The sequence below is a fragment of the Sesamum indicum genome, linkage group LG2 (assembly GCF_026168435.1).
Source record: "Sesamum indicum cultivar Baizhima isolate 11 linkage group LG2, ASM2616843v1, whole genome shotgun sequence".
In the NCBI taxonomy this organism is placed as follows: Eukaryota; Viridiplantae; Streptophyta; class Magnoliopsida; order Lamiales; family Pedaliaceae; genus Sesamum; species Sesamum indicum.
In genome coordinates this window covers 20,700,999-20,727,072 of record NC_142658.1, presented here as the reverse complement: position 1 = coordinate 20,727,072, position 26,074 = coordinate 20,700,999, and the positions used below count along the sequence as shown (strand labels likewise).

The following is a 26,074-nucleotide window of genomic DNA, read 5'->3' as shown; positions in this document are numbered from 1 at the left end:
ATTTCCGACAAGACTTGTCATATTTCTTCTTAAATTTTCGTCCTACCTCCGCCCTATAAATTTGGTGTTTGTCGACTTTTCAGGCCCAAAAAACGTAATATAAAGCTTAGAGAAGTTAAAAAGGTAATAGTAGTATGATATTCAACTTTAACCTCATTATGTAGTTGAATATCATAATTAATTGTAATTTTCCCTCCTTATCAGTATGATCATCATCCATCCCATCCAAAATTCTTACCAAGGAATACTTTATTAAAAACAAATTAACTTTATTCTTTCCGAACTGTTAAAACTCCGATAGTCTATAGTTTATCCAACCATATATATATATTCACTTAAAGCATTTCAGTAATTCTTGATAAAACACACACACACACATACGCGCACACAACACTACTGATGATATAGGATTAATAAAGAATTATGAGAACTGTTACACTCCTAGATTTGCTATTGCCATTGTCACTTGTAATTGTAATAATTCCATTTGCGTATGGTTGGGGATATGATGGCCATATAGCCATTTGCAGAATAGCTCAGGCTTGTTTCTCTATCTTCTTTCTTGATTTCTGCTAGCCCTTTCATCCTTAATCTTCATCCCGCAAATCGTCTTGCATGACAAAATCATATATGTATATATTCTAACACGTGACAGGCACGCCTGAGCAGCATTGCAGCAGAAGCTGTAAAAAAACTGCTGCCGGCTTCTGCACATGATGATCTAGGACGGTTGTGCCCGTGGGCTGACAGAATCAAGTTTCGGTATCGCTGGTCTTCCGACCTTCATTTTGTCAACACCCCTGATGATGTTTGCACCTACAATTATACCAGTTGAGTCTCTTGATTGTGCCATAGGTTTATGTATACCAGGTTGTGGTTTTTTTCTTACAAAAAGAAAGGTTTACTCGTTTTCATTATGGTTTGATGTAAAATGCTGCATTAATGTTAGAATTTACAGGGGATTGCAATGGTAGAAATGGAGCAAAGGGCAGGTGCCTGACGGGAGCAATCAACAATTACACTACCCAGCTTCTGAGCTACCGCAATAAAAAGCCCAGATGTAGATATATATATCTTTTTATTTGATCAGGATTAAGAATGTTACTCATCATTTCTGTGTGTTCTGATGCTTGTTATGTACATTACAACATTCCCAGATAATCTCACAGAAGCACTTCTGTTCCTGTCCCATTTCCTAGGAGACATTCATCAGGTATTCTACTGATGGATAATTATACCTGATTATTAATTTCAGTTAATCAAGATTGAGAATGAATTTGTATGCAGCCATTGCATGTTGGATTTGCCACAGATATGGGAGGAAACAGAATTAAAGTGACTTGGTTCAACACAAGAAGAGTCCTGCACCAGGTAAGAACGTCAAAATGTAGATTTTGTGCCCGTCCCTTCTTACAACCTTAGTGTGGAAAACCATCCAACTTTTATATATCGTTTATGCCATATTGCAGGTCTGGGACACTGATGTAATCAAGAGAGATGAAGGAGGATTCAACCCATCAAATGTAGACCAGTTGGTCAGGAACATTCAACTGAAAATAAAGGTTTGTAGTATCATTTAAAAGCTGTCAAATGCTATATTAGCATAATCCTATGTGTACTTTTGTTTGACAGAGCAAATGGGCAAATCAAGTTAATGCATGGGAGACCTGCGGTGGTCATCAGAAAACATGCCCGAATATGTATGTTATTCAACAAATTTGAACCTTGAACTAAAACCTGACGTTTATAAATAATCATGTCTAAATTTCAGGTATGCAGCCGAGAGTATTAAAGCGGCTTGTCAATGGGCTTACAAGGGGGTGCACCCTGGTTCAGTTCTCAAAGGTGGTTCTTCTACTACATTAATTCAGTTTAATTGTTTTTATATATGATATTCTTCAAACAAAGATGCAATGTTCTTGCAGACGAATACTATCAGACGCGGTTACCTGTCGTGGAAATGCGACTAGCACAAGCAGGGATACGTCTCGCGGCAACTCTTAATCGGATACTTACATGAGCCCGCTGCAGAATGTTCTTGAGACCTAACCACTTCCATACAGACAGACAACAGAAGCTGGTTCCGAAATTTGGTTCCTGATTTTTGTTGCAGAATTATGAGATGCTATTACTGTTGAAATTTGTGTTCCTCCTTTGAAAATAAATGGTTGTCTCGGGCACATACGATCTCAAGATGTAACAGAAATGCTCCCGCAGTTGATTTCACGTTTCTTTCATGTAATGAGGATACAGGTCGCATCAAAACAATGCTTTTTCTCCATCCTATAATACTTCCACTCGTCCAAGACTTCAAGAAACATGTTTCTGAAAAGAAAGAAATACTTATCGACTTGGAATTACTTACAAAGTATACCAACAGCTAAAAACTCATTGAACCTCTCCAATGCGTATTCTCCCGGAGTGAATTTCATATTGCATATGTTATTTCATTTTACATATTCGTTCCACGAGGATAAAGATTACATTATCAATTTTATCTAAGAAAAAATCTATACACATGCCTACATATATGTAAATAGGAATAGAGATGCAACAGATGCCTTAGAAAATTCGTTCAGTATTCCCCGGAAGGATATTTTGTCATATCAAACACTTCTAAGTTGGAAATTTGAATTGAAGTTAACAAATCTTTGTACAGCTTGCAAGTATATAACCATTATTATTATGTATATTCAGTTTCTTTTGCCGTAAATCAAACATCAAATAATCAGCTCCAATCATGGGATTACGACATTAATTCTCTAAAACCGTTACATCTTCATTCCCTTTCCCGGCACGTCTAATGCAACAAGATACCTTTTCACTAAAAGTTAAAAAAAAACTGGCCTTTTTTAGCACTTTTTCATAACTCGTTCCAGATATTTTAGTAAAAAAAAACCGTAATAAATTGACATATAAAGCGTTCAGTTACATTTTATTTCCCCAATTATACGGTTGTCACTGTCCAGACTATCCCATAAAGAAAAAAATACCAGAGAAAGGTACCCTTTTGGAAACAAATCAAACTGGATTTTCACACAGTTCACACTCTCCCAAACTGGAGTCTCACACAGTTCACACTATCCCATGTCATTAAACATTTTGGTTTATGCTTTACTATATAGCTGCTTCATTACATTGTCACATTTTCATTGCAGAAAAGAAGATGGGATTGCACAACTTCCGGATAGCATTCCTAGTTCTTGTACTCTGTTGTATTCCTGTTGCCTATGGTTGGGGCATCGATGGGCATCTCATTATATGCAGACTCGCACAGGTTCCTGTCTTAACCATTTGGTCTCTACTTTTACTAGGTCTCATGTTCATGAAAAAGGGTGTTTCCACTAATGATACTCGTTTTTTATTGCAGCCGAGGTTGAGTAAGTCGGCGGCAGATGCTGTATCGCAACTTCTTCCAGCCTACGCCGATAATGATCTTGGAAGCTTGTGTTCGTGGGCTGATCGAGTCAAGTTCCGTTATCACTGGTCTTCACCTCTTCATTACATCAATACTCCAGACAACCTCTGCACATATCAGTACAAGAGTGAGCAAAAATTTTTGCTTTTATGTTTCAGAAACAAAATTTTCTAAACTTTCTAGTACCTTTTATGATGTTGAGATAGATTCTTGAGGAAAAAATGAAGTTTTACAGAGGTTAAGATAATCTTTGTTTATATATATATATGCGCAGGGGATTGCAAAGATGAAGATGGCATAGAAGACAGGTGCGTAGCAGGGGCAATCAACAACTACACAACTCAGCTTCTGAGCTATGGCAACGGCAATTCTGCTTCCGAGTGTAATTCTGTTAGATTTTCAATTTCATTTCTGCTGAAATATATCTTTATCTCAACATCTTCTTAGTTATGATCAACTTCATTTTAACTAATCTTGCCAATGTTTATTCGATCACTTCAATTTTTTATTTTCAATTATTCGTTTACTTGTCTGATGTGAAATAACGATGTTGTTGTCAGATAATCTTACGGAAGCGCTTCTCTTCTTATCTCATTTCATTGGAGACATTCATCAGGTTTAGTATTACTAGTTCACATTGACAGGGGTTTTATGGGCGTGACCTTATATATGTGAAGTGAAATATAAGCAGCAGACTGACAGAAATATTCGGATTCTGGTATGCAGCCTCTGCATGTAGGATTTACTTCAGACAGGGGAGCAAACACGATTGATGTCCGTTGGTATAGGAGAAAAGAAGTTCTTCATCATGTGAGTTACTTTTGTAGTATAATACAACCTATGCAATAAACAAACTGGTGTTTCATATAGAAACTGGAATCCAAATTCTACACAGGTATGGGACAGCAATATTATTGAGACAGCAGAAAAGAGGTTTTATGATTCTAATGTCGAGGAACTGATTGATACGCTCCAGAAGAACATAACGGTACCTTATTTTTCCCTATCTTCCGTCATAGAAACTAACATCCATTTCCATGTTTTTATGTTCTTACATCCCAGCTCATAATAATGAATGCTCATTTTTCAACACTTGGTAGACTGTATGGTCTAAACAAGCAAAGGCGTGGGAGGCCTGCGCTAAGACAGCTTGTCCAGATGTGTAAGTTTAGACACACGGAACGGGTTGACAATTTTGTTTCAAAAAACTATATTCCACAAATGAATAGATATATTACTTAGATTATACAACTATTGTCCTATAGATATGCATCTGAAGGTATTAAAGCAGCCTGCGACTGGGCATATAAAGGAGTGGAAGAAGGTTCAGTTCTTAATGGTACATTTCCGTTTTTCCGCAGATGATCCTTTCCTAACTAAGGAATCCATTAGTCCGTCGCTTGTAATAATTGTAAGATAAGATAACTTGGACTTCATGTCATCTGCAGATGACTACTTTCTGTCCCGTGTACCAGTTGTGAATCTGCGGCTGGCGCAGGGTGGAGTCCGCTTGGCTGCCACACTCAACCGTATATTTGGATGATGCACATTTCAACTCTGCCCTAAAACAAGTGACATAGATGAAATCTTGTGTGCAGACCACCTGGTACCGTAGGAAGCCGCTAAAAACCTATGCTTGAAGTTCTGAGGATTAATTCCCAAGCAATGGAAACTACGCAGTTCTGCAAGCCCATTTTGTGATCATTGGCTGATGAATGTTTATTTTCTATGATTGTCCAAAGATCTTGTCAATTACAATTCATAATAGTTACTTGATGGAACTGTTCAAATAGTTGTAAAACCAAAACATTATATGTAAATTCAAGTACCATAAGTTTAAGCTAGAGAATAAAATGGGCTACCTTTAACAAAAAGGGTAGATTATATCAGATTGTCTTGAAATTTATCGTAATTACAATTACATTTTCATTGAAAAATTATAAATATTCCATAATATTAATAATCATCTAATAAATACTCCTAATGACATCCTATTGTAGGGGGTATTGGTTAGATGGCCAAGTTAGTTATAATTTTTCAAATAATGATAGAATATTTGTAATTATAATAAACTTCATAAGAGCCTATTGTAATTTACCTTAATAAAAACTTGAATACATGGGCCTAAATGGTGACAACCATCAAGATATGTTTATTAATAATCAATTTAATTGAAAAGTCCAGAATCTTTCTCTACAGATTTAACTTTTTAAAATCCATCAAGATAAATAAATGGCGATATTGCATTATTAGTTGAAATTTTCGATAGATTCCGAGTATGGGACTCTTTGTACTTTATCCCTGGTTTTTTATGTTGAGAAGGGAACTTCATAAATTGAATTTACTTAATTTTATAGGATTTTATGAATTTATATATTCGGGTAAAATATTCTGTTTCATAATTTCATATTATATATTGATCATTTTATTCTTAAATTTTTTATCAAAATTTTATTTTTGATTTAAAAGACTAAAATGATGTATAATTTAGGTATTAGGATATTATGGACTAAACTAGTACAAATTCAAAATACAAGGATAATAATGACATTTGCATTTGCAATTTGTTACTGGAAAGTTTTTCTTACATCCCCTAAAATTCCATCACTGCACTCAAAATTAGCTAGAGAAATTTCTGAAATATATTTCGGCGCCCTCTCAGAGGTAACGGAAAATCATTTCAACTTCACCTCACCGTTTTGTTGCAGGAAAAGATTTAGTTGAACCAATGCCAATTTCTATCTCAATCACTAGGTACTCTTCGTTCTTGATTGCACTCAAAACCCCTGATTGTTCACTGAAAAGGTTACTCCTTTTCAGCACATTTTCTTCTGTAGCAGCTGAAAAATTTCTGACCCATTTGCAAAAAGATGAGTCCAACGTTGAGAAAAACCTCGACTCAGTGAGCGCCAAGCTGGATTCTCGATGCATCACTCAAGTGTTAGAAAGGTGCGCTATTGATAAACCCAAATTGGGTGTTAGATTCTTTATTTGGGCTGCACTTCATCCCACCTATAGACATACTTCCTATATGTATGAAAAAGCTTGTAAATTGCTGGATGTTGAGCGAAACCCACAAGTTATTACTGATGTTATAGATGAATACAGGGCTGAAGGTTTTGTTGTTAGTGTCAAGATGTTTAAGGTGGTTTTGAGTTTGTGTAGAGCAGCTAAAGATGCGAACTTGGGCTTATGGGTTTTGAGAAAAATGAAGGAGTTTAACTGTAGGCCGGATACCGTGTCTTATAATGTGGTGATTAGACTACTTATAGAGAAGGCAAGGTTAGATGAGGCAATGGGCTTGATAAGAGAGATGGGTTTGATTGATCTTTATCCTGATATGGTTACATATGTTTCAATTATTAAGGGGTTCTGTGATGCAGGGAGGTTAGAGGATGCGGTTGGATTGGTAAAGGTTATGAAAGGGCATGGATGCGTGCCAAACGCTGTTGTCTATTCGACGCTCCTTGATGGAATGTGTAAACATGTGAGTTTGGAGATGGCACTGGAGTTCTTAGGTACAATGGAGAAAGAAAATGGGGAATCTAAGCCAAATGTTGTAACTTATACGACTATGATAAAGGGCTTTGTTGAAAAAGGGAGGGCTATGGAGGCATTGAAGGTTTTGGATCGAATGGATAGTTCTGGAATCAAACCAAATACTGTGACTTTTGTTGCTATTCTTGATGGATTTTGCAAAGAAGGGCATCTAGAGGAGGCTTATAAGCTAATTGATAAATTTAGTGGAGATGAACTTCAATATGATGAGCTATATAGTATGCTTGTCATGTCGCTATTGAGAGCTGGAAAGCATAAGGAGTCAGAGAAGACATTCAGGATGATGTTGGCTCGAGGAATGAGACCGAGTGGTTTGGCATCAAGTAGAATCATTAAAAGCGTAATTTCAGAGGGTCGGGTGCTGGATGGATTTATCTTGTTTGATGCACTTAAAAAGTCTGGAGAATTGCCCGCCATTGATTCTGATGTTTACTCAGTACTGTTGGCTGGACTATGTGAAGAAAACCATTTTACAGAAGCAGCAAAGCTTATTCATATTATGGTAGAGGGAAAACTTCAGATAAAATCTTCTCATACTGAAAAAATAATCAAACATCTCAATATTTCAGGTGAAAATGATCTAGCTTCCAGTGTTTCCAGTATTAAAAGATAAGTACGTTGGCTCCACACTGTGATCATATCTTTTAAAAAATTAGGGATATTGTTATGTATAGGAAGGAGTTAAAAGACAATTATCAGGGAAAGCAAGGTCTTGCATGCTGATTAATGGTGTACTGGGATGCGAAGTTGGTTTTGAATGGACATGATGCAATACTCTTTTACCTAATGTTATCTGGAATGAGAATCAGGTCAAGTTGCAATGGTGGGATTTATTTGATCCAGTTCTAAGGGAAGCAAATTTTCAGTTCTTATATTTATCCGTTACCTTGTTTCTTTTATATGCTGATTTGGGTGTATTTTTCATATTTGTAAGGGTGGTTCTCTGAGAAAGTTATACTTTCTAGAATCTTGATTTCTTAGTTTGAAATACTGAATGTGCTGGTGAAATCCGCAGTCTACCACACCTGCACAATCAAATAGGTGGAGCAAAGAAATTGATTAGTTTATAGTTTATTTCTGATGTTATATTTCGGAGTTAGCCCAGATGTGGTAGTTAAATTCTCTATTTTATTTGTAAAAGCATGAATGTCCCCATAGGTTTCTTTCCTTTTCTGATTTGCATAAATTAACTTTATTATATTATTTTTCTTACATATAATTATTTAAAACGGTGTACTTATTATATGAACATACAACAAGAGATCTAGGAAATTGAAATGTCTTCTGTAAATTGGATGTTTTCACCTTGCCGCTGGACACATCAGTTGTCTCCAGAATCCTGTTGGATGTCTCCACGCTCTGCTCTACCAGATCGATTCGATCCAAAATCCTGTTGGACGACTGAATGAACAAAGATATGATAGGTTGAATCAGTGCATCCATAAAGATTACTTGGTAAGTATTTCTGTGTTGTAGAACTTCGACGTGTATACAGAGTTTACTAAAAACTTTTTTTTCTCAAGGTGTGCAGGAGATCCTTTGAGATCTATCGTTCTTTAATCATGGAATATGATTAAATGGTCATTGCTCCGACGTACTAATGGTGGCTTGTTAGAACTCTGTAGTATCCACGATTATGACTTCATGCTTGAGCTGGTAATCATAAATTATCATGAAGCATTTGGCAATTAAGTGCAATACTCCTTTTTGTTTGTTTTTCTTTTCCAGATAGGTGTGCGTGACCAAATTAATACATGATCTACATTATTTAGATTTGGGTGGAAGATTTTGTTTCTGATTTAGTAGATATGGTGGTTTGAAAGTGTAATTATAGCAAGTTTGATCTTGGAAGGTTAAGTTTTTCAGGGACTTATGTTGAAACCAGGACAATCTTTACTCTTCTCACTACTCCAGTATTGCTGTTGGAGAAATCATGAAGAGTTGGTGAATACAATGTGCAATATGTACTGTAACTCAATATTAGAAACGATTAGTTGGTTTGGACTAGACTTGCAGGATGTTTGTCAAACTCTGGACATTTATGGAGTGGTTTTTGCGGTTCCTACGGCGTGTTAAATTCTATTTTTGGCATATTCTTAAGTGAAATGTAACTGAACTTTGTTTGCCGGATGCAGTATTTGTTCAGAAAATGCAGAAATTCTTGTAATAACATTTTCTCAAATGTACTAAGTGATACACTGATACTTCACAAAAGTAGGGAAACTTTCCCTTGATGCGCCGATTTTCTGTGTTGATTTAAGCAAATGCACGTATGTAAAGATTTAAAAGCAACAAACACAACATTTAGAGTCGAGGATGCCCATCTGATCAAGAAATAGGAAGATGAAGGGATGCAGCATTCAGACATAACTTTGATGGCAACATGAACATGAACGGACAAGTTGCGTCTATGTATCAGATAATTGGACCAAAGATAGCAGACGTGGTTTTGAGTAATTGATAAGATTTGCAGATAACCCAGTTTCTCAACCTAAAATTGAGCACCAGTTCAATGTAACAAAAACATGAAAGACTTAATTAGAGTGCATCTTGTATACCCTTCAGACTTGTGAACTATGGATACAAACAAGCATCCGTCGAAGAATGCCACTACGAAAAGAACCTAGGAGCAGTGTACAGTCACAGATCAGAAAATTATCAAGAGAAAGTTGGGAACAACATGAGCATATCAATGATTATAGAGGAGCAATTGTTGCCGCTCTGTTCTACGCATTTTCTATATCTTAATGAAGAAAGTATCAATCCTTTTAACCAACCCTGACATGATATTTTTATCTCGATACACCTTCACTATCTAAAATGGTCTTGCTTATGTTTTCACTGCTTTCTGTTTACCAGACTGAAAAAAGAAGGAAATAATAGGAAGAGCCGGCTCAAAATAAGGAAGTTTCTTCCCGGGTTAGCCCGACAAATAAGCATCAGTTTGCTTCTTCATGGCGAAGAAACTGAACGAACTTAGACTTTACATCTGCAGGGATGCGGACGGGGCGGTACTTTTTATCGAGCCAAACTGCTGTTGCTCTTGCCTCCACAATGGGCTAGAGAGACAAAAACAAAAGTTAAAGTATTACAATCAGCCATTTTGAAGGCCTTCTCTACAGTTTTACTTGTACGTTGAATTAGAAGGGTGAAATGTGCAAGACCTCTAGGCTAGGTATCTTGAAGATGAAATGTTCAAAGAACATCCGAACAGCAGAAGAATCGGATATCCTCACCCTCACAACAAACCTGTCTCCACTCTGTTATACAGAAAAAGTATATGAGAAGGTTGCGAAATCATAATCTAAGTAATGTAAAATTACCCAAGTGCATAATGCAGGGATAAGAGAACAAACAAACTTAGACTACTTTTGCTAAGTACTTCACTCTGTTTCAAATACAAAACTTATGTTCAGATGATGGAGGTGAAAAACAGGCAAAAAGGGGAAAAATACTATAAATAACTTCCCTCCAGAATGACGGAAATAGTAATATGATGAGTTAAATAAATATATACATGATTATCGAATTTCAAGTTTCACTGGAAATCTTCATTATTGGTTGATTAATAGTCCAATAGTTTATGGCTCTCAGAACAGCTTTACAGTCATGTTGTGGTCGTAAATTTCATCAGTGTGTGTCACATACTCACATGTGAAGTTTGTTAGCATCCTACGGAAATTGACTTCAGCATTTGATTGACTAACCCTACTTTGTGTCACACAAATCAACTAGTTCACTGTTTGTATTATGTAACATGGAGAAGTCTATGATAATTGGAGCTTGTCATAAGGAGATTACAGTCATACCCTCAAAGGTGCATGAAACTTGAGTGACAATTCTGTCAAAGCTAATGCATCACCAGCTCGGGCAATTTCATCTGCATTTACACCAATCCTGTCCAAAAGTTCATGCCGACCTGCTCATATTTTTAAAAGGTGAGCATTTCATAGCTAGAGGAGATAATAATATCTTCTTCGAACTTATTTCATGTGTGCTATCAAAAGTATGTTTCAAAATATGTGATTGAGAGTTTCACTCAGGGTCAAAACATGCTCCTTAGTTCATAAGGCAAAATAAAACCTGCATTGTTTGCTAAATGCTGCGCACGCTAGCTCTCATTGAGAACTTCATAGATCAACAACACATGAAGCAGACAAGTTGATCTCAAATGGGAGATGGTAAATATGGTGGGCCATGTTTTTCCTTTTTCTTAGCCAAACCAATTAAGCTAGTTACTCACCTACTCTGGAATCATTATATCTAATACAAGTCAGTCAATATTATTAGACCCAATTAAATAACTTGTAAAGAAGAGACAACGAACCAGTATATAATTAGTCATGTCCAGAATTCTGTAACTATTCTTGTGTAACTTCTCTCTTAGGCCTTGTAAGGCCTCAACCTTCAGCTTTTGAACTATGATCCTTAGAATGGTACTAACACTTTTATGTTACAAGAAAACCACAAATAATGCCTATTAATACTGAGATGCGCCCCTTCCGTTTTAACCACACGACAATTCATAGTAAAAGAATTGTTAACTTTAACAATAGAAAATCAGTGAAATGGCATATGATGAAAAGATACGAGCAAGCACACTCACCATGTTGGCAGTAACTTGCATAAATTGCATTATTTACAACACCATATTGATCCAATTCATAGTCTCGAACTTTAAGTTCAACTTCATGGAACCCCTTCATTCTGAGAAGAAACATAGAAAAGTCTCAAAATTGTCTTTAAGTAAATATTATTCAGATATATCACTACTAACAAAGCATGTTGAGTAGTTGAATATGCACCCAGAATATGCAATAAACAAATTCTGAAGAAATAAACATCAAATATCGGATCAGGATCTAACGTTAGTTATTCTGATATCCCCACCTTGCAAAATTGTTAATTAAACTAATCTGAGCTTTGATGTAATCAAGGTTCTGAGGAGTAAAAAGCCTATCAAGCTGATGAAACTTGCAATTAAGACAAAATATACAGCAACTCGAAGCAAGGAATCACCTTTTCAATAAAGTAACAGAAATACATCAAAATTTAACCTCTAAATACTTGATTCAGACACCAAAATCTCAAGAAAAAGTAAAATAATAGATAATCACAAGAGAACATTTGAAGTACCCTTTGCCACCTTTAAAGTCAAATGCAGCAGCCTTGCAAGTCGTAACCCTCGAGGAGGAAAACCTTAGACCCGGCAGCCGGATATGCCGCCTGGGGATGGCCGGAAAACTCGGAGAGGGACGGGGAAGAAGGCCTACTGCGGGGCAGGCACGTGAGGTCGGGGCGGTCACGTGGGCTCCCGGTGTGATTAAAGAGTGAATCATTTTTCTCAACAGGAATAGATGAAAAGAGTGATAATTTTGATGGAATGTGCGTAATTTCTTAGCAGGTTGGGGTTTGGGGAAAAATTTTGTGCAGTTCCTCATTCAGTGTAGAGTGTAGGCGTTAAGGCTTATGCTAACGTTGTGATTAACGGCCAACGGCTTTCCGCCGCTACAGGAATCATGTTGTCACGCGCTCTGCTCGTGCAATCCAGGGAACGCATTTCTCTCTTAATGCGGTGAAAAACCGAACAAGTTATTTTTAACTTAGATAATTATAATATTCTGTTGTAAAATTTAGTATAATTATAGGTGAACTTATATGATTTTATTTATATCTCTAATAAATGATTTCTTCTTTAGTTATATTTTATCAAATTTGCTAATTCTAATAAAAATGTTAAATAAAATTTATATTTGTCTTCTATTGACTTATTTTATTAATTTATTGTATATCGGACAAATCTTTTCTAATCAAATTATTTTTATATCTCTTTACACGATAATATATATAAAGAGATATATTTTCACTCTTATAAGGGTATCTTGGTCATAAAAGATTTATTTAACTTGTAATAAGTGAGTTTTAAGTCAATTGGGAGTAGATATGAATCTTCATTCAGTTTTTTTTTTTTTAATATCACTAATTTGATGAATTTTGACTAATAAAGGGGTCTATTTGTTAGACAGAAATAAATATCATGAGTATCAAATATAATTTTTTAAAACTATATGAGGTTACATTTATACACCAAACGTCATGAAAGGACAATGAAATTATCTTTTTATTAATATAATAATATAATTTTCATTTTCATAAAAGGAATGAAAGAATTATTTTATTGTTAGTGAATTAATTGTTAAAAACTTATCCAAAGTGAATTTACTAAACATAATCACTTGACCATTTCTCGATTAATGCTTGTCATCCTTGGTCAGAAGGATTGGATCGGTTTGGGACGTGGCCAGGTCTACAATTTAATGTGGAGAAGAGTCATCTTATTATCTCCCGATCTGCATAAGGACTGAAAGAACATATGTTAGCGGTGCTTGGATTTCAGGATGGGCTTCTACCGATGAGGTACTTAGGCCTTCCCTTGATCTCTTTTAGACTGTCTATTTCTGACTGTCAACCTTTACTGAAAAAAATTGATGAACGTATTGCTGGTTGGGAGGGCTTGACACTCTCATATGCGGGGAGGGTGCAAATTAATAAATCTATACTCACAGCTCTGAGTGTTTACTGGGCTTCGGCATTCATACTAACAAAAGGGGTTATTAAGAATATTGAGAAGCACCTGCGGACTTTCTTATGGAAAGGAAAAGGGAGCAGTGGTTACGCTAAAGTGGCGTGGAAGGAGGTTTGTAAACGACTGGTTGAGGGAGGACAAAGGCTGAGGGATATTAGCACAATGAACCGTGCTCTCATATGCAAAAAATTATGTGATGTCATCCGATGTGATAGGACTTCCATTTGGGGTGATTGACTATACCAAGGGCGACTACGTGATGCTTCAATATGGACTATCCCTGATCATAGAGGCTCGTGGGGTTGGAAGAAAATGGTCCGTCTGTGAACGTGGCTGCGACCAATGGTGGAATACCATATTGGAGATGGAGGTGACTTTTATCTCTGGAAGGACCCATGGCATCATCTCGATCCTCTTATAGAGAGATTCCCAAGGGAGTCGATCACCCTTGGTCTTCATGAATCCATCAGACTTAGCTCTGTGATTTAGGGAGGTCAGTGGCAGTGGCCTCTCATTACCGATATAGAGTACTTGGAGATTACTCACACGCTTCCATCGATTCATCGGGATAATGATCGAATTATTTGGAGATTTGCCGGTGGAATCCGTACGATCCAGGCTCTGTATCGATTATTTGATCCACCAGGTCCGAAAGTAGGTTGGGCTTTACTACTTTCGGATGCTTTAAAGATACATCACCACATGTTTATCTTATGGCTTGCTATATTGGAGAAACTACCTACGACGGACAACCCATAGTTATCTCACTTAGGTAGATGTGTACTATGTGATGAGGATGAGGTGGAGACACATACACCTATTCTTTCGATGTCGATACAGTCGCCAATACCTTGACGCTATTAGACGAGTTGTACGCTTTGCGTGGCCTAATAGAGATTGGATGATAGATGTTGAGTGGGCTGCAAGGAAGTGGAGGGGTAAACATATCATCAATATGGCCTATCGTGCATTACTAGGTGTGTGTATCTACTGTATATGGAGAGAGAGAGAGAGAAATCTTAGACGATTCGAGCATACTGAGCGGAACCCGAATATTATAGCTAGCTTAATTGTGGAGGATGTTAGACAGCGTATACTTGGCATTACCTTAACTAGCTCTGTTAGTACACATGTACTTTATGGATTGTGGCGTATCCTTTGGCCTGTCGAAGAAAACACTACTTGATTCATGATTGTTGTACTATATCGTTTTCTATTTATGAAAATTACATTTACCCAAAAAAAAAAAAAAAACATAATCACTTGAGCTTAAATGATTCCATTTTCTTGATTCAGTAATTTGGAACTCAGTTTAAGTTTAATTTAATTAGTTAATATTAATAATCTTTAATTAAAATTTTTAAACTCGACTGATGTATTTGACAAGATCAAAACTAAAATTCAACTTAAGTAGCCTTAAAATTTGATTTAAATTTAAAAGCAATTATAAGTTGGGTAAGAGGTAGGCCATGTTTGGGCAATGAACAAACTGCTGGTCCATTCAAACAGACTCTTGGGGCTGTGTCGTATTTGGGCTTGGAGCAGCGGGTATTATTATTTTAAACAAATTACAAAGCTTGTTCATCTAGTTTAGTTGTGACACAAAGCAAACAACTTCTTAAATTTATTTCTGCATAGCAAAAAGGTCTTCCACGTTCATTTAAAGGATAAATTGCAGACACTTTTTTTTTTTTTAATTTGACATAATTATAAATATTTTTATTATTTAAAAAATTATAAATTTCATGTAGATTTTAATGTTTGACGAAAAATAAGTCCACCCCATTAGACTTTATTACGTGTTCATTCATTTTTGTGATGAATTGCGCAAAATACCATTTTGGATTATGAATTATAATTTTTTAAAAACTTTTAAAATATTTTTATGAACTAATATGCTCTATTGATTATTTACTTTATCAAGCCTATTTTTTAAAAAAGAAATTCAAACCTTTTTTAAAAAAAAAAAAAACAATGGTAAATTGGTGAATTTCACCTCACCATTTAGAGACTACATGATTATTTTTATTTGGGGGTATTTATAAATTCTCAAACAACGAGGAAATATTCATAATTATAATAAACTTCAGTAGAGATGACTGTAATTTACTCTAATTTAAAAGAAAATTTTATTAGTTGGAAACAAAGATACCCCATGATGTGTTATAGTAATTCGTAAAGGACTAGGAGAAGCACATATATTTCGAAATCCTTTGTAACTAAGGTAAGTAGTATAGAACATTGTCATTTTCTTGTAATGAAATCAAATCTTAGAAATGATCATAATAAAACAGCACTCGGGAGATGAAACTTTTCAAAACACGACAAGGATACATATATTTTTAATTAAATTGAATATGATCAAATATGACATGATTGTATTAGGAGGATTTTAATAGACAAATAGGGTCATTGATAAATAACAATAACGACTATTTTAATATTACAATAAGCATTAGTTCATCACAATAAGATCTGACTCTTTCATCCTATCAAGTACCTTGATTTAATTATTTTAAGTATCAAAAGATTATAATTAAGAGTTGCATCAATAAGCCTAGCGGATTATTTTTCAAAGATGTAACAAAGAATTAATTAAATAAATTACTAGGGATACATACAAAACTAATTATTCACAATTAAAATTTAAAATCAAATAATATTTCAACATAATTTTTATCACATCGTGGACACCAAATGCAAACACAAGTTCCCGTCACTACATCATGTTCAAGTAATTCAGTCCTTAGGAGGACAGCTGAATAGTTCGAACACAAATTTTTTTTATAAAAGGTCTTGTATTTAAACCTTAAAAACAAAAACGTTTTGGGATAATTCCTTGTTATTATTGCGACCTGTATATTGTACCTTTCCCAGAGTTTGTTTATAACATTAAACTCTCGACCTTAAAATGCTGCACGGAGACCACCTTAGACACTTATACTGTGCACATACATGTTAATTATTGCAGAAGAGTGAGTATATGAATGTTGAACAAGAATCAGAGCTTTGAGGCCACATGAGAAGAATCAACTTCTCTTTCATCCAAAAATGGATAAAAAGACAAGGCATCGATTTCTGAAACTGGACCCATTACTACAATAAGGTAACCCCCCTTCTTTATTATTGCTTATCAAATCAATTATCTTCTCACGCCATAGTACCCACCCACCTCAATCCTCAAACCCACCAATAATTGATTCTCATTCTATCTTTGCCTTTTCCTCTAACTTGTGTATTTCACACCTTCTTTTCAATTTAACTCAAGTTTTAAAAGTGATTAACACTTAAAAAAATTACAAGACTTTGACAGTTGATTGAAAAAAAAAACATGTTAAACGGTAAAATAGAGTGGTTGGTAGGAAACCAATTCTTTTTAAAAGATAAACTTCCAAAGTTTACAAAAATATAACGATAGGATGGAGAAACAACGCTCATTGAATATCGATGTGGAGTGCAAGCGCAGTGCAATTAGTGTCCTATTGCGCGAGTAATTGTTCGTTATAATTTCATAAAGAATTCCTCATTTTGTTTTAAAAAGTGTTTTATCAGGGAATAGAGTTTTTGGAATTTATAAGTCACTTTTTGATTTTTTCTATTTATAATTAATGTGAGATGTTTGTATGAATTATATATATATATATATATATATCCTTCTCCATTTTTTAATTTATATATGGTGTGAAGTACGAGAATAGAAGGGGGGGCCTTCAAATCCCCGCATTCCGGCCCCCACCTCAAAACGCCATATTTTGAGTTATGTGGTCGCTCTGCGGTTCGCTTTTTTCTTAGCAGAAAGTGGATAGGTACTTGAATCTCTGTTTGACAAACTTAGGGAATTGGTCGTCATACATAAAAAGCTGAAATTTTGATATATGTCACTATTTCTACTGTTTTTTTTTTATTATTTTCATAATGAATTTTTTTTTTTTAAGTTTATTTTGGCTTGAGTAAATACTTTGCTTGCCTCATGTGGAGGATTTATATTTTTTTTGGGCACGTAATTACTTTAAAGTTTAGTAATTGCACCTGGTTTCTATAGCAGACTCAAGTTGTCATAGTGGTCAACGTTTCGGGCAAGTGAAGATTGTGACCTACAAATAAAGAGGGTTTACGATTGTAGTGGCAATTGATCTTAATTAAAATTGTCTGAATCTTAAGTCTATAATGGTGCGAAATCAAATAATTAGATAATTGTTGATTAAACGCATACCATCTTTATTTTTTTTTCCCACTAAGTGTGTTTATAGGATTTGACCATTTGTACGGCCTTGACGTTGGCCCTCCATCCATTGCCACATGTCATGCCACTTACAATGCACAATTTGCCCATACCTCATTCAATTTGGGTCTGAGTATGACTTATGCAAAAGCAAATAGATCTTTTGGTTTGTTTAGGTATTTTCTACTTATTTGGGGGTTCTCAACATATTAAATTGAGGTACTATAAATAAATTTAAAATCATGAATTCAAATTTTATTGTCATGTCGATATATTAATTGAATTGAGAATTATTCTAATTTATAATTTACTGTTTAGAAAAACAAGCGAAATCGAAAAAGAGTTTAAATAAAAAAAAATAATTTGATACTTCACCTACAATAATAAATAAATAAAATGAAAGAAGAGAAGAGAAGGAGGAGAAGGCGATCATAAGATGTTGTTGAAGTGTCAAAATCATACCAACTACATAAGCTGAGTTTTACCCTCTTCGCCTCAAAACAAGGCTCCAATTTGATGGGACAGGGAAGTTTAAACTACAACTTCAATTGCAATTTTTTTTCCTTTTTTTTTTTTAACTTTGTTATTTTTGTTCTTAAAAAGCAATATTTCATCTTATTAATTTAACTAAAAAATTATTTTTTTTAAAAATATTTTGGAAAATTAGCCCTAGTTTAAGAATATTGGAATGAAAAATTTATGAGAATAAACTTAGAACTAAAAGAGAACAAGTTTATACTTATTTCAATATATATATATATATATATATTGCGACGTTAAATGATGCATTATTATTGTATGTAAATATCTTTTGAGTATTCACAATTCATAATTGTTATTTCTATATCTCGAGTTTTCTTAGGAATGTTTGGGATCAATAAATTTCATTAATTCTCATTCTTTATTATATGGTATTACGCTGGTCTCCAATAATCTCCAATTTTTTTATAATAAATTCACATTAAACCCCACAAAGAAAAAAGAAAAAGAAAAGAAAAAAGAAATGGAAATCACTCAAGATTGGTTGGTCTGAAATGCTTTGAAATATTTTCCAACTCGAATGACGTATCATTTATACACAAAAGATGCTGCCGTGATTACCGAAATGGCTTTGATTTCAGGGCAATATGGTTAGCATAAATCCGAGTTATTATGTGTTTGGTAGTGTTGGGGGGCCAATAACATTGGACTCCATGAAAACTTAACAAGTGATTTTTATATAATATATCTGCCGCCCTACTTATCAAACCAAGTAATACCACGTTTTTATCGGAAAACAGAGTTATAATCATACCAGTCAAGCACGTTTCTTTGCATAGAAATTCCATGAAAACGAAGAAACAAAGAAAATCACTCCCACACAAAAAGACATGACAAAGTTCATTTTCAAGATCACGCTTTTCCTTACTTCCTTTTCTCTAGGCGTTTCCTTGGCACTTCCTACATTAATGTCTTGATTGCAACTTTTATTATTGAGTTTGTTCACTGTTCCAATTCCTTGTAGTTTTCTCTGGTCAATATGTTGATTAGTGATGCTGTTGATGCTCAGCTTAATGCAGGATAGTTGCTCAGTGAATTTAGAGACAATTCTTGCATTTAGTGTGCCAGGGACGTGGCCTTAGCCCACTACATAATTGAGAATTGACCTTAAATCCATTCAAGTCTATTTCATGTTCTCATCACAAAATACATATACGATTTAACAGGACAAACACAAAGATCATGCAACTTGGCTGATCACGCACGCCAAAACTTTCCCACTCACAGCATATTCTTCTTTTTTTTTATACATCTTGACTTTTAATATTATTTATTCTCCCTTAAATATATATACATATTTTTCAAAAATAAAGTTTTATTTTTAAGAATATTCTCTCCATTCGCATCAACAGCTTTTTACGCATAACAAGATACAAGTATAAAAAGCTGTAGTTTAACAACACATTTAAAAATCTTATATTGAATGAAATTGATCATAATTTCAAAATAATTATTTATTTGCAGCTGATAATTAATAGTGGTGGAGTTTGGGGAGATCTAGATGCTCGCTCATAGAGTATTCCTCTTAGTTCAGTGCCATTTGCCCACACTCACCAGTCACCACCCTCACTTCAAATCAAAGAAAATTCTATGTGGGTCATCGTTAAAAGGTAAACTAGAAAAGGAAAGAAACCCCATTTCTTCTCCGTTTTCAGTTTTGTAAAAATTTTAATTTAATTAAGTTTGATTGAATCAAATAAATCATATAATGAAAGTTTTTTTCACATTAGATTCGATTGAATCAAACTAATTTGCAAAACAAATATGGTATACTTATCAAGTGATTGGTCACTTTCTAAAAATTGTATATGCTGTATGATGAATTACACGACAAATGTATCGCACATGCTGTATAATCAGTTCAGGTTCGATCAAACTCAATCTAAATTAGAATTTTCCTCACAAACAAGTACAATACATTTATGGTAAGGATATTACACTCACTTTTCCCTTTTTTTTGACAGGTTTACATTTAATTAACCTGGTCGAGTGGACAACTACTATAAAATCTGTGGTGGGCTTTGAGTTGGACACTGAACCAAGACAATCTCCTCGTCCTTTCTTTAATTCTATTTGTTGATGATGATGATGAGTAAAGGTAGAAGTGTTCCGAAAAGCACAAGCTATGAATTCGGGAGCGAGCTAAGAAGAGGGCCATGGACCCTTGAGGAAGACAATCTTCTCATTCAGTATATAAGTTGCCACGGCGAAGGCCGCTGGAATTCCTTAGCCAAATTTGCAGGTAAATTCCACACTCTTACACTTTCGATCATGTGCGTGCGTTTGGAAGGGACCTCAACTCTTTGTTTTTATTGTCTGTCAAACTCTTAACAGGGCTGAAGAGAACAGGGAAAAGCTGCAGATTGAGGTGGTTGAACTATTTGAAGCCTGACATAAAGCGTGGAAACCTCACCCCGCATGAACAACTCACCATTCTTGAACTCCATTCCAAATGGGGAAACAGGTGATTTTAAGTTCAAAGTCTATCCTGGAGACCATTCAAATTCCATCATCGTACATTTTCAGTGCTGAAAGACGCGAGTTTTGTGATTCCAGGTGGTCCAAAATTGCGCAGCATTTACCAGGGAGGACAGACAATGAAATCAAGAATTACTGGAGAACAAGGGTGCAGAAACAGGCCCGTCAGCTCAAGGTTGATTCCAACAGCAAGAAATTCCTCGAAGCAATTCGCACGTTTTGGATGCCAAGATTGATGGAAAAAATGGAGCAAGATTCATCCCTAACATCCTCTCCCTCTTCCTCAATCTCATCCATGGAGACTCAAAATTTTACAGCCCCTTCACCAGTTTCCAGCCAGGTACCTCAGCCCTCATCAAAACCCGGCAACGGGGTGAACAGTTCAGACAGTAATTACTCAGCCAAAATCTCACCGCTGCCAGCTGAGAGTTTAGTAACTGGTAAAATCCAATCTGAAAATTCACTAGAGGACAATTATTACTATGTGGGGAGTCCTAGCTATGACATGCAAGAACTGGAGGCCCAAGATATTTCCCTGTCGGAATGCCATGTGGCGGAGATCGATTGGTTCTGGAACACTGATGAATTGTGGCAATTCCGGAAGCCTGGAGAAGTTGGTGTCTGTCTAGATATATAGATCTTAGAGTTTGAAATTGAAGTGGCCCTTGTTTTTGTAGTAGGGTCAAGAAAAAGGTGACTGAAAGTCTAGTTTATGATAATGCTTATGTTTCTGTTGGCTACTCTCTAAGTGATAAAATTCCATGTCTACTGTGAAATCAATCACTTCCAACTATATATCTATCATGAAAAGGATTGGGATCGGTAGGTTTAGGGCTAGTCCTAGTGTCATCTAATCAACTTTTCCCTTATGAATTTTCTTTGTAGAATTAATAATAAACGAGCCCTTGTGTTTGAATTCTCTCATTGAGTATCTTATATATGATTCAGGACATAATTTTTAAGATTGATACATGGATCATATAGTGAATTTTAGGGGACAGCTGCTAGGAGTCTACACTCATAATATATAGTCAGGAATTGATCGGACAAAAGAGTTTCAAGTACTATGAAAATGCCTAATTGTACCACGCAACAATTATGAGTTGGGATTTTTATCTAAGTACGAGAATGAAAATTATTAATTAAAATTAGATAAATATATCGATTTAATCTAAATAAAAACATATAAATTTTAACCTATTTAAACGTTGCTAGAAATATGAGTGATCATAAGTAGGGTGGAGTTGGGCCTCACAACAGCTGGTATCCTCATATCTACTACACGAGAAGAAGACGAAATGAAAGTAGAATATTGACCAAAATAGTGGTAAAGAATGGATAAAAGGTTTTGTCAATTTCATGGAAACAACGTTGAAATGACAACATCGTGAATGGGGATCAACGTGTGGTCTAATCATGATATGGCTACGAAAATGAATTTGAAAAGTTTGTATCCAGCACGACAGTTGTGACTAAGGATAAATACAGCACCAGGTTTCATTTGTATCTGGTAGCTTCATCTTTCACAATTAATATGCATTACTATTTCTTCTATTTTACCATTCTTTTCCTTTAGAAATATTCACAACTTATGCATTATTGATGGAGCGAAAATAAATGAATATAAAGAATAATACCAACAATTCCCCAATATTTCTAGGCCTCAAATTAAATATAAAAATATTTTATTACTGAGTGAATTTCCTGACAGAGTTATCAACTATTTAAAAAAAAGAGTTATAATCCAAATACGAGTAAAATCGATATGATTCTGGCTCAAATTTTAACTGCTTAGAAGTCCACGAAGTTCGACCAAAAAATAGTCATAAATCCAAGCAATAATCTAAAAAATTTTCAGGCCTAAATAATAACTATAAAAAATATAAAAAATAATTAAAATTAACCAAAAAATAATAAAACTTAAAAAATGGCCCAAAGGTAGTCAAAAGGATAAGTAGGTAGCTAAGTAGGAGCCAGTCATGACAATAATGGTGAAGGGTTGGATTCTCAACTGAATAAAAATTTATAGTTGATTAAAATTTCATTGTCAAACCACATAATTAAAATATTATATTTTCAATTTATACTCATTCAAATGCTATCAAATTGCAACCATCTCTTATTTCATATCAATTATATATACATACGCACAGAAGCTTTTAAACATCAATAGGAGAGTTAGGAATCTTAAAAACATCAAAAAGAATAAAAGATTTCTAACAACACTAATTATAAAAAGTATTGATATCTCATAAAAATTCATTTCTCTAATTGATCTTCTTGAATATTTCTTTGTTTTTTAAGAGACTTTCCTGTTTTCCATAATATCATACTATATATATCATAGATACCGATAACATTTGTTTTTACAATATATATTATAATTTACAAATCATATTAGCTCGTGCCATCAACATGCAAGTGTCCGCCTTTGTATTTTCTTGACTTACGGCGTTTCAAATATATGAAACACATACTAAAATTTGGTGTCCTATAAATTTTAAAATTTATTGTATCATTAGAAGAAATACAATTTTTTTATTATGATTAATAAATTTTTACATAATTTATGTATATGCAACTTATATAAATCATTTAAAATAAATGTTCATAAAATATTTATATTTTTAATAAAGTGTATACAAAACAATAAGTTAATATATATTAAATTTATAAAAAAATAATTATTGAAAAAATAATAGAGTGTGAGAAGTTAATAAATTAAATTAATTATTAAAATTGACATATTATAATTGAGACACAATTTCCCTGGCAAAGAAATCTACGGGTGGTCGAAGTTTCTGTCTTGGTAGTGACCAAATAGAAGATGAAGACATGATCGAATTCTGCGCCCACGTTTTCTTTTATATTCGATTTATAAATAAATATTCGATTAGTAATACCAACAAACCAAACTCATTTTTCCAGACATTAACGGGTTTTATAAGCTCTGATGCCTATTTTTCATTGAACTAAATATTGTTCTTAATATTTTTTTTATTCTGAGTCGTACTTTATTCACCAGAGAATCTGTAGCTATGCTAAATATCAATTTATATAGGGATTATATTTTTTGACTTATAGTCTATTTATATATATATTTTTTTAAATTATAAATACATATACCAGTAACGTCAACAACGTTACACAAATTATTCTTACTTTTTTACTGTCAGGAGTAGTTTCTGAATTATACGAAAAATAAGAATAGTTTGTGTAAATAGATCGTAGATCAAGAAATTTTATTTATAATTATTTCATATATGCATGTGTAAATATTTAAATTTTGCCCCCTTTAAATTCTTAAATCGTGTACTATGCATTTTACAATTTCTATTTTATTTAAGAGTAAATTGCAACTACGTTTCCTAAAATTTGACATAATTACGAATATCTCTTATTTTTTAAAAATTACAAAATAGCCCCCTCAAATAAAAAATAATTGTATAACTCATAAACGTTGAAGTGGACATTACTATTTTACTCTTGTTGAATTTTTTGAAAAAAAAAATAATTGGAAAGATATTATAGATTTTGAGGGTGGATAAAATAAATAATTTATATGGAATATTAATTTATAAAAATATTTTAAAAAATTATAATATATAATTATAATTTATAATCCAAAAGGACATTTATGTCAATTTATCATAAAAATTGAATAGAAACCTAATAAAAGCTAAGAAAACAACAAAAAAATATTTTTAATTATGTCAAATTTTAAAGTGAATGATTGTAAATTTACCCGTTATTTAATAATGTCTACCCATGAGTTATCACCAACGTCAATTCTTAACTTTTTGTCCTATACAGTAACCACTTTAGCAATTTGGATTGACAAGGCGGAATTATGTGACCTGAGTGGGCTTATCCGATGCATCAATTATACGATTGTTGACATTGCCTAAAACTGCAACCTACGACTTAAGGAGCAAATAACAGAAAATAGAAATGTGATTAGGTAATCTTATTCTCATCAAACCTATTATTTAAAAAAAAAAAAAAAAAGGTGAAAGACAAATTAAATACGTAACAAGAGCTTTTTGGGAATGATGGGTTGTGGTGAATAAAAACATTCGAATATTGAGAGTTATTATTACAAGAACCACACTAATATTAGTCATGTAAGATGATGATGATGTTTTTTGAGGGAATATTTGGTTAGTCACATCATTCAATTTTCATTATCCGATGGCTATGGGGCATGTGACCAAACAGGCTGAGGTTTCATGTGAAAATCGAACTTTGGAATAAACTTTCGGGCTTCGATCAAATCACTCTTTTAGAATCATCAAACGTCACGCCTGAATGTGAATTGAGAGCTAAATGTGTCTGGTTTAATACTTTAAAATGTGTTTGCACTTTAAATCTGAAAACTGTGTTTCTTCTTTCAATTTATTTGTGTGTTTATTATCAGTTTTTTACTTTAAAACAGTAATTAAAATAAAAATATGTATTTGTACATATCTCCATTGAAAATATATTAATTTTAGAGATAATTACACTCACATTCCCTGAACTTTGGCGTAATTACATCTAGATTCCCTGTGGTTTAGAAAATAGTATCTCGCATTCCGAAGTTTGCTTACATCTAACAAATAAATATATCCGTTAGTCAAAATCATCAAATTTGTTAATATTAATAAAAAAATTGACAAAAAATCTATATTTGCATCCAATTGACTTATTGGTAATTTATTGCATATCAGATAAGTCTTTTTATGACAAAATTACCTTAATACATATGAGGAGGTATATCTTCATCATTATACGGGTAATTTAGACGAAAAAAAATTATTTGATCTGTAATAAAACAATAATAAATCAATTGAGGATAAATATCAATTTTCATTAAATTTTTTTTATTAATATCAGCAAATTCAATAAATTTTAACTCACGAAAGGACTTATTTGTTAGATAAAAGCAAATCTCAAGAACACTAGATATAATTTTTCAAACCACAAGGGATCTAAATATAATTATACCATACCTCAGAAGAAGGGAGTGCAAGTATCCCTTAATTTAACATCCAACATTTCAAAATAAAGCACAATATCTTTGACCGGTCTGAACATATTATCATTTCACATGAAAACCTCTATAAAATTGAAAATACATAAAAACTGAAATAAACACCCAAACAAACACATTTCATACAAAAATCTATAAAAAATTAAAAATACATATTTTCTACTGAAAACTAAAAATGAAAACGTACATTCTCTTGTTTATTTCAAAAGCCAACAAATTATTTCATAAAAAAATAAACAA

General features: G+C 33.7%; 5 protein-coding genes across 8 annotated transcripts; 4 read left to right on the top strand and 1 right to left on the bottom strand.

Moving 5' to 3' along the window:
* Positions 1-423: 423 nt before the first annotated feature.
* LOC105156735 (endonuclease 2-like) lies at positions 424-1,722 on the top strand. Its single transcript, XM_088877929.1, has 7 exons — positions 424-540; positions 656-830; positions 950-1,060; positions 1,158-1,213; positions 1,288-1,371; positions 1,470-1,562; positions 1,633-1,722. Exons 1-7 carry the CDS (start codon positions 424-426, stop codon positions 1,720-1,722), a joined length of 726 nt encoding a protein of 241 aa, XP_088734055.1.
* A 1,372-nt stretch (positions 1,723-3,094) lies between these two features.
* On the top strand, positions 3,095-5,307 carry LOC105156375 (endonuclease 2). Its single transcript, XM_011072489.3, has 9 exons — positions 3,095-3,277; positions 3,371-3,545; positions 3,693-3,800; positions 3,979-4,034; positions 4,145-4,228; positions 4,314-4,406; positions 4,519-4,580; positions 4,684-4,757; positions 4,867-5,307. Exons 1-9 carry the CDS (start codon positions 3,110-3,112, stop codon positions 4,959-4,961), a joined length of 915 nt encoding a protein of 304 aa, XP_011070791.2. The 5' UTR covers positions 3,095-3,109; the 3' UTR covers positions 4,962-5,307.
* A 689-nt stretch (positions 5,308-5,996) lies between these two features.
* LOC105156374 (Tetratricopeptide repeat (TPR)-like superfamily protein) lies at positions 5,997-9,039 on the top strand. 3 transcript variants are annotated; one of them, XM_088878010.1, is made up of 3 exons: positions 5,997-8,431; positions 8,500-8,632; positions 8,843-9,039. In XM_088878010.1, exon 1 carries the CDS (start codon positions 6,147-6,149, stop codon positions 7,587-7,589), a length of 1,443 nt encoding a protein of 480 aa, XP_088734136.1. In that variant the 5' UTR covers positions 5,997-6,146; the 3' UTR covers positions 7,590-8,431; positions 8,500-8,632; positions 8,843-9,039. The 3 variants fall into 3 exon arrangements, with proteins under 3 accessions (XP_088734136.1, XP_088734135.1, XP_011070790.1); XM_088878009.1 differs by having other exon boundaries at positions 8,508-9,039; XM_011072488.3 differs by having other exon boundaries at positions 8,500-9,039.
* A 620-nt stretch (positions 9,040-9,659) lies between these two features.
* Positions 9,660-12,445, bottom strand: LOC105156373 (acyl-acyl carrier protein thioesterase TE3, chloroplastic). Of its 2 annotated transcripts, none has more exons than XM_020692019.2 (5): positions 12,123-12,445; positions 11,583-11,683; positions 10,786-10,895; positions 10,141-10,236; positions 9,660-10,035 (listed from the first exon to the last, which is right to left on the bottom strand). In XM_020692019.2, exons 2-5 carry the CDS (start codon positions 11,680-11,682, stop codon positions 9,916-9,918), a joined length of 426 nt encoding a protein of 141 aa, XP_020547678.1. In that variant the 5' UTR covers position 11,683; positions 12,123-12,445; the 3' UTR covers positions 9,660-9,915. The 2 variants fall into 2 exon arrangements, with proteins under 2 accessions (XP_020547678.1, XP_011070789.1); XM_011072487.3 differs by having other exon boundaries at positions 12,113-12,440.
* Positions 12,446-20,218: 7,773 nt separating this feature from the next.
* MYB62 (myb domain protein 62) lies at positions 20,219-21,721 on the top strand. The gene is made up of 3 exons (XM_011072486.3): positions 20,219-20,566; positions 20,659-20,788; positions 20,881-21,721. Exons 1-3 carry the CDS (start codon positions 20,404-20,406, stop codon positions 21,437-21,439), a joined length of 852 nt encoding a protein of 283 aa, XP_011070788.1. The 5' UTR covers positions 20,219-20,403; the 3' UTR covers positions 21,440-21,721.
* The last annotated feature ends 4,353 nt before the right edge of the window (positions 21,722-26,074 follow it).